General features: G+C 64.3%; 1 protein-coding gene across 1 annotated transcript; it reads right to left on the bottom strand.

Moving 5' to 3' along the window:
* Positions 1 to 435: 435 nt before the first annotated feature.
* Positions 436 to 5,222, bottom strand: CRYBA1 (crystallin beta A1). Its single transcript, XM_074844991.1, is given in 8 exon segments — positions 436 to 757; positions 905 to 1,047; positions 1,557 to 1,698; positions 3,264 to 3,382; positions 3,630 to 3,749; positions 4,343 to 4,407; positions 5,191 to 5,203; positions 5,205 to 5,222. Coding segments are annotated over 8 exon segments (768 nt in total). The 3' UTR covers positions 436 to 609.
* Positions 5,223 to 8,451: the final 3,229 nt, after the last annotated feature.

Raw genomic sequence — 8,451 nt, 5'->3', positions numbered from 1 at the left:
GTGACTTTCTTTTTTGCGCTCTCAGGGAGCATCCCTTGGCCCCGGGGACGCTGCGTGGCTGACGACTCGACTTTGGGTCCCTCGGGCCCGGCGATGCTGGTCACGAAGCCCATGAGCAGCGCGGCGCAAGTGGCTGCATGTCCCCTGGGTGCCTGGTGCTGGCGTGGCTCAGGGGGGCTGGGGGCACGGTGTCCTTTATTGTGACAGGGGAAGGGGAGGGCAGGGAGCCCCGCGGCTGCCGAGCTGCGGTGACCGAGGGTTTGGCTGTTGTGTTTGTGTGTGCAAAACAGTCGGGGGATGAACCTGCCTCGGTGTGAACCCCACCGGGCTTCAGTCGGCTTAAAATAAGCAGGGAAGAGTCTGGTCCCTGCTACCTGGGACGGGGATGTGCGACTTAAAGACCAAACACGCAACAGCAAAGACCCACCAAGCTGGTTTTATCTTTCAGTCACATTTATTGGCATTTGTGCAGTTGGTACCATTTGGGAGTGTTGTTCCATAAGCAGTTGCAGTACAAGAAGGGGTGGTTATTTCGGGAGGGGAGTATTAGCACCAAAGGGAGCCGGTCAGCTTTAGAAACCTTGCAGAGATGTACTGGGAAGTGGGGAGCTACTGCTGGACACGCCTGATGGATTGGATCTGGGAGGTCTGGGCGTGCGATCCCCACTCTCTCCAGTGCTTGTAGTCTCCTCCATGGTGGTCAGCCTCCAGGACGTACTGGTAGCCACGGTACCCAGGATACTGGTAGCAAACCCAGCTGGAAGAAAAGGAGTCGTCAGGCGGCCCGTAAGGAGGACAAGAGGTAAGCAAGGGGGGGTGAGGGGGTGTCCCCCCTCCAGCCGTGGTAGCACAGCGATGGCAGCGGTTTGTCCCTGCTGCCCCTGGCCCTTTGCCTGTCACTTACGCGCCACACTGGATCTTCATGGAGCCCACTTCATTGTTGGCCCAGCCCATGGCCTGCAGCGAGGGGTAGTCATCCCCAATCTCCCACTGGCGGCCGATGAAGTTGTCTTTCTCAAAGACAGTGATCTTGGATTCCTTGTGATTCTGGTGGGGGGGAAGAGCAGGGGGTGAGGGGGAGGTGGTGCTCCCTCCCCGGCATGGGGCAATGGCTGGGCTGTCCCTCCCTGCGGCATTGCTCAGAGGGTTTTCTGGAGAGGGAGGTGGTTTTTTTTGGGGGGGGGAGGCTGGTTTTCCCAAAGCCCAGCTGTGTGGAGGTGCTCAGCAGGGTGGTGCTGGGGCAGGGGTTGGTCTGGGAGGTGTCAGTGACAGCTATGTCACAGCTACCATCTCAGGCTGGCTGTCCCCCAGGTCTGGTCACGTACAGCTGGCCCAGGATCTCTGTTAAGTTTTAGAGAACAGGACAGAAAGAGCAAATCCTGCTGGGCATGGAGGGGAAGAGCTAAGCCCACCCTGAGGAGCCTCTGCCACCTGCAGAGCCCCTGGCATGGCTGTGTTTGCCCTTCCTAACCTCACTCCCTTGGCCTGGTGCTGTTGCCTGGGTCATTTTAACGGGATCAGAGACGCGAGAGCTCCGTGGGAGCTGGGGCACTCACAGCAGAGCAGACGGGGCGGAAGGACATCAGGCGCTCGATGTGGTAGGCATTGCTGCCGCTCCAGGCGTCCCAGCGTGGGTACTCTCCCCTCTCCAGGATGAACTGCTGCCCGCAGAAGCCAGTGTGCTCATAACCGACCCAGCTGCAAAAACAGAGCGAGGGATGCCAGGGCTTCCTGCGGCAGCTCGGGGCCTCCTGCTCGGGGCTGGCACCGGGGCTCGGATGTAGGTGTGGGGAGGAGGTTGGGGTCTGGCCTCTGCCCGCAAGGCGGGGAGGAAAGGAAGCGGTGCTGGATGTGTAAGCCCCCCTGGTGCCTGGGAGGCAGCCCCACATGGCAGTGCCGGCATCCCCCGGCTGCGGCGGATGATGGGGTCCCTCCCTCGAGGGGCCCAGCCTGTGAGGGCATCTCGCTTTCCCCTAACTGCTCTGTGGTTATTTATGCAGATCGGTGTCGTGTTAGGATGCCACAGGACACCTGCGGCTGCCCTTCTCTCCCAAAGGCCTCATTTCTTACTTGTTTCCCAATTACAACCTGGCACAGCTGGAAAGACCTGAATTCCTGATGCCCAAACCAGGCAGAACCCATCTGGCTCTGGGCAGGGCTGGGACTTGTTGTCTTTCCCCTTTCTGGGTCTCCCTCTTTGCTGAAAACGAACAAGAAGAGGTGAGAGGGATGCCTCCACCCTGCAGGACACATTTTGCAAGCCCTGGTGCTGCCCACACGAGAACCTGGCTGTCCCCAGGGTGGGGACCTCTCCAGGGCACATCCCCTAACAGGGACTGGGGACAGGACAGCCACAGCCGAGCGGGGAGGCAGAGGCTGGGCTGGGGGCTGGAAGGTGGATGCCACAGACCCCCTGATTATGGGGTGCGCGGGGTGCTGAGGGGCACACTGAGACGGGGGGGGTCGACTGACCAAAACTGAGCCCCGATCCCGTATCCCGCAGTCGGCCTCCCGCCGTGCAAGGTGACCAGCCTGATTAGGAACACGTCAACTGGAGCAGCGAGCTGATTACGGCGTGAGCACGCATGCCGCTGTAATCCCATTAGCGTTACAAATCCTAAATATAGCAGCGCAAATCTATCTTGTCTGCTTCCCCGGCCCCAGCGGGACACTTGCCATGGGGACTGCTCCTCACACAGTGTCTCAGAGCAGCTCGGGAGATGTCTTGCCTGTGCCAGGGAAGATTCCTGCGCGCAGGGAGAAGCCCGGCTCTGTTCCCTACCCCTATCAGCGAGGGGCAGCCCAGCGCGGGCTGTGGAAAGGCTCTGCTATGGCCCCGGGGAGCTGCACGGTGCGGGGAAAGCTCAGCACAGAGCAGGGCTGGACCCTGGGGCAAGAAACATGCTTTTCTAGGCACTGTGCTTCAAGGGGTTACACAGGCAGGATGGGGACCAGGCTGAGCTCAAGAGCCGCTCGCCAAGCACTGATCTTCGCTGCATCCCTGCGGAGCACCGGCGAGCTCCAAACTCCCAGACTGCAGGAGGCAGTTTTGGACGATGCCAAAGGCGTTGCTGCCGTCCTCTGGGCCTTGTCTGTGGCAGCTCTGCCCAGGGCTGGCTGCTCTACCCCAGCAGAGTGGGATCCCCAGTGCCTAGCCTCCCCCAGCCGAGCAGAGCAAGGACAGCCGGCCCCGCTCCACGCTCAGGCAGCCCTCGCCCCACCAGCCCGCCTGGGAAAGCATCCCCACTGCCCCGGGTACTTACGCGCCGCACTCCACCTTCAGGGAGCGGATGTTGTCAAAGCCACACTCCATGATGTTTGGACAGGCTGAAGTGAATTCCATCCTCTTGCCCTGGAAGTTTTCTTGGTCGTACACGGTGATCTGGAACGGAGAGCGAGCTGCCGAGTTGGGAACTGCCCGGCAGTGGCCCCAGGCGATTCAGCCCCTCTTGGAGACGGAGGGTCATGCTCCGTCAGGGGAAGAGCCGGTGGAGGCTGCACCGGGCACCCCTCTGGGCTGGGACACAGCCCCGCACACCTCCGCGCGTCCCTGCACTGCTGGCCCCGCGGTGCCCTGCCTTGGTGTCGGGGGAGCCGCACGCCGGCCCCTGCTCCGCTCTCCTGCTCACCCCTGCGGAGATCAGTTCCCGGGGCAGCGGTGCCGTCCGGAGAGAGGAGCGGAGCCGTTCTGGGACGGGCGGGTGGCAGGGCTGTGGCTGGCGGTTCTCCCGGCCTCTGCTCCGAACGCTCTAGGGCAAAGAGGATTAACGGGGGAAAGGGCGAGATGGAACTCCCCCGGGGGGCTGTGACTGGCTCTCCTCTCCCACGACAGCTCCAGGCTTCAGCGGGTTGTGCCCCGCTTGTGCACGTGCTTCTCCTCTCCCTCTCGGCTCCCTTCTCGAACTGTGTCCCCGGAGCTGTTGCCAGACCCCTTCAGGGCTGCTCCCTATCTTGCTCTGCCGTGCCCACCACCCCCTTTGCAGCCCCTGTGCCTGCCCCTGCCTGCCCTGCCAGCCTGCCCGCACCGACGGGGAAGGGTGAATAACAGCGTGTGGTTTTCGGGGATTGCTGTAACTGCCTGGCACAGGACGACTGGTAAGAGCAGGGCACGGCTGGGCCAGGGTGCTGCAAAGAGGCTTATGAAAAACACCCAGGAGGTGTTTGAGCAGGCGGGAGGCAAGTTCCCATGGGCAGAAGACAGGGTTGCCTTGCTTCCTGCGCTCCCCCCTGCCTCGCTGCCCGCTGCACAGCTTTCCTGGCCCCGGAGGACTGGCTTTGTCCCTCTCCCTGTCCCCCACCTGCACATAGGGAAAGGCAAGATACAGGGGCTGCGAGGACGTACCTTCCATGGGCCCATGGGGACAGGCAGAGGGTTAGTCTGAGCCATCTTTGTTGCTGGAACGGTGTCTGCAGAAGGAAGGAAAAGCCGTTTGTACTGCAGCATGCCCCTCCGCATCCCTGCTGTCTGCTGTGGGGCCGGGGGACGGCTCTGTGCCCGCTGCCCACGGTGCCTGTTCAAAGGCAGCTGCCCTGCTGCTGGGGACAAGCCATGCCAGCTGCAGCAAGACCCTCTTGCTAGCCACAGGATGGGGTGGGGGGCACATCAAGGGGCTCTGGGACACATCCAAAGCAGGGTGCTCCCTTCTCACCACTGCAGTGCCCCTTCCCTCCTCCCGGCCATGGCACAGAGCCTGTGTGCCCGCCGGGGCACAGTGCCCGGCTCCCCTTTCTCCTTCCCCGAGGCCAGGCCATCGCTAGGAAAAACACCCCTGAGCCTGACTGGGGAGCTGCGGCAGAGAGCATGGGATGCCCCATGCCTGGCGGTGTCCAACAGACCCGCCTGCTCCCCTCTCCCTGCCCCGGCACCCCAGCTATGCCTCCCTTGGGAGCCACAGTGGGCTCCCATGGATGGCCCCAGCTAACGGCGGGAGATGCCAACCGGTGTGCCGTGCCGGGGGCCGGGGCCGGGTGGATGCCAGGAGTTGGGTGCCCCATGGTAGAGGAGCTCTCAACCACCCTGGCTGCCAGCAGCGACGTGTGAGCCTGTCTTGTGCCACGGGAAATGGCGATGGTCCCTCTGGGTGTCTTTTGCCACCAGGCAGGAGGAAGGGTGTCTGCCCGTCCAGCCAGCGGCAGCAGGAACGAGCAGAGGATGAGGTGGGAGAGGTGCAAATCGGTTCCAGGACTCACCTAGGTCAGGCGGTTACTGCTGCTTCGCCCATGTAATGTTTGCCTACTTCAGCGGCTCAGCTTTTATAGGGTGCTGCTGGCCGGGAGCCGGTGCCAGCGTTTGCAGAGCCGTCAGCACAATGCTTGCTCTGGCATTGTCCTGCTGATCCCCGGAGATTTCAGCTGCTCATCCCCATGGTCTGAGCCACATTCTTAGGGAAAAAGAAAAAAAAAAAAAAAATTTATAATAAAAAAAAAAATAATCGGGGCGGCTGTTTGCACAGATAATCTTGGGCACAAATGACTCAACAGTTTGACCGCTCTGGCATTTTCCAGGGGCAATGCACCGCGCTGTCATGGGGCAAGCACGGGGGCTGGCCTGGCCCTGGCGCCGGTTGGCGCGGTGGGGACGGTGCAGGACCCTCCCGGTGAGACCCCGCGGGTGGTGGGCTCGGCTGGGTGTCTACAGGGCACCGCTGTTGTCCTGCTCCGCCGGCCACGGCAGGTCCCTGTCTCCATGTCGGTGTGGACACCCTCCTCCCACCGCGGCCCTGTGGCAGGGCGAGGGGGGCTGCGAGGCTGCTCCTCGCCGCTCGGTGGGAGCTGGTGTGGGGCCTCCCCTTCACCGGCCCGGCAGCCGTGGCCCCCACGGCCGCACCGAGCCCCGCTGCTCGCCCCCCGGCTCCACACAGCCCTGCCACCGCCCTGGCCCCGTGCCCGGGGGGAGCCGCCATGGGCCTGGAAGGCCGCAGGCCTGCGGTAACCATGACAACGAGGCACCCCTAGGCCTCAGGCCTCACGGTAACCATGACAATCAGGTCTGGCTCCCCCATCCCCGCGGTGGGGCTCCCGTGGGGCCCTGGCAGGGTGGGCACTGCAGGCCTCGGGGTGCCATGGTGGGCACAGGCCCAGGCCGTTGCGGGTCACGAGGCGAGGGCGGCGGCGCGGGCTGCTGCCTCAGCGCATGGCTGCCGGCACAATGCACCGCCCGCGTCTGACTGCCCCTTTTGTCTCCCTGCTGGGCAGCCGGCACAAAACAAAGCGCCCCGTCAGCGCTGCCTGCGGCACGGCCTGGCGCCCGGCCCGGGGGACCCTGGCGGGGCTGTGCTGCAGGGATGGCACCCACCCAGCCCAGCCCGAGGGGGCCCAGCGGGGTCCTGGGGGACCCTTCCTGCGGGCAGGGCTCCGCCACGGCAGGGGGAAACCGCGGTTTGAGGGGGGTCTTTCTCCTCGCCGATGCTGCCGCGTGCTGCACCGGAGCCTGGGCGCTGCGGGGGGGACGGGGATGGGGTTGGCGAAGCCGGGGAGAGGGGGGGGATCACTGGGAAGCAGAGCTGTGGGGCTGCACCCCTGAGGCCTGACACCGGCACTGGGGGCACGCTGGCTGGCCGCACGGCCACGTCCCAGCGAACATGGGGTCAGGGAAAGGGAGGAGCAGGGCCACCTGCCCTCTGCGGGGCTGCCCAAACGTGGGGCTGGTGGTGGGACCACTCCTGCAAAGCGCTCGGGCACCCTCCCTGCGCTCCCTGCCATGTGCACCCCTGGCTGTGAGGGCGAGGCCAGGCTCGTCCCCTGGGCTCCCTCCAGACCCTCGGACATGCCCTGGCCATGGCTTTGGCCACCCCGGCAGTGTGGAGGGTTTGCCAGGAGCCTGGTGCCACTAGAGGGAGAGCTCACCCCGAGCAGGCTGCGTCGCAGCGGCGCATGCGGGTGTACGGCGTGTGTACGGGGTGTACGGCACCGCACACCCCTCTACACCCCACACCCGGCTCCCCTTGGAATGGGAAAACACTGCTTCTGGCTGAAAATGGTCCCAAGGCAAAGCCCGGAGCTGGCAGCCACCCCAGGCCAGGAGCAGGGGAGGTGGGGGGGAACCCCTCCCTGTACACCCCACATCGGGCATGGCCAGGGACAGGTCACCCTCGGCAGAGAGCGAGACCCCAGGTATGGTTTGGGGTGCCGTGGGCTCCCCAACCGCTCTTCCGTCTCACACTGAGCACTGCTGGAGGAGCAGGTCCCCCCCCCTCCGCGGGAGGACCTGGGGGGACGGCAGTGAGCGCCTGGGGAGCCACCGCTGGGACAATGCTGGCGGGTCCACGGGTTGTCCGGAACAACTGGTTTTTCTAGATCCCAGAGACTATAAAAAAGCAGTGACCTATTTAGGAAACCCTGCGGTGCTGCGAAACAGATGCTTCCCCTCCCAGCCCAGCTAGGGGCCCTCACCGCTCAGGCCAGCCGTCTGCTCCTGCCAGGGGCACCGCGAAATGTCGCTGGCACCCGAGCTCTGTCCCGCTTCTCCCTAGAAAACTCTGGGCAACACGGAGACTTTCCTTGGGTGTGGGGTTTGCTGGTGAAACCCCATGCCAGGGGAGAGCTGCTTGGGGCAACCTGGCCACAGAAGAGGGGCTGGCGAGGCTGGCCGGCATCTTGTGGGCATGGGCACCTGGCCGCCTTGCTGGGAAGCACAGTGGGGTTTAGCCCTGGGGAGGTGGCAGGAGGCTGGTCCTGCTGGGTGGCTGCTCGTGGCAGGGCTGTGTGACCAGGGACCCCGCGCTGTCCCACGGCTCAGTGGTTCCAACCGGCGTCAGCCCCACCACCGCCTGCCCAGTGCGATAAGGAAACAGGAGCTGCCGCAGGCTGTAACCGGCTGTTCACCCGCCTGCGCCGGGGAGGCAGGGCAGAGGTACACTCACACAACATGTCCCCTCATCACCGCAGCCAGGAAACCCTCCTGGCTGCCGAGCCGGGGCTCTGCCTCCCCTCCAGCTCACCCGTCCCTGCTCTCCAGACGGCTGCAGCTCCCTGCGCTTGGTGCCACGTGCCTGGGACAAAGGAAAGTGTGACAAAAGCAGGCGGCTGCGCTCGCTGCCGCCGTCCTCTGCTGCTGCAAGGGCTGCATCTCCTCCACTGCTGTGTCCCTCAGCTCAGGGCCCCTTGCACGACTGCCAGCTTGCTGTCACCATGCTCCTGCAGCTCTGCTGCTGCATTGGGCACATGCTATGGGCTGGAACTCCCCCCCAGCCTGACCACTGCGAGGAAACGGGGCTTGTGACACCCAGGCAAGTGTGTCCCAAGAGGGGGGTGAACCCAGTGATGCTCGCTGCTGCAGAGCCACTCTGTGCTGAGGGCTGGATGGCGGGGGCCTGTCCCCCACACACGGCAAGGCTCCCCAGCACTGCTGCACAGTGCCCCAGGCAGGGCAGGAGCCATGGGAGGTGACAGGGATGGTGCTGGGGGTAGACCCCTGTCCCCAGAGGTCCCTCTGTCCACCCTGAGCTTTCC

Source organism: Strix aluco, chromosome 19 (genome assembly GCF_031877795.1).
Source record: "Strix aluco isolate bStrAlu1 chromosome 19, bStrAlu1.hap1, whole genome shotgun sequence".
Classification (NCBI taxonomy): Eukaryota; Metazoa; Chordata; class Aves; order Strigiformes; family Strigidae; genus Strix; species Strix aluco.
Note: the sequence above shows the minus strand (reverse complement) of the source record. Positions and strands in the feature narration are given on the sequence as shown.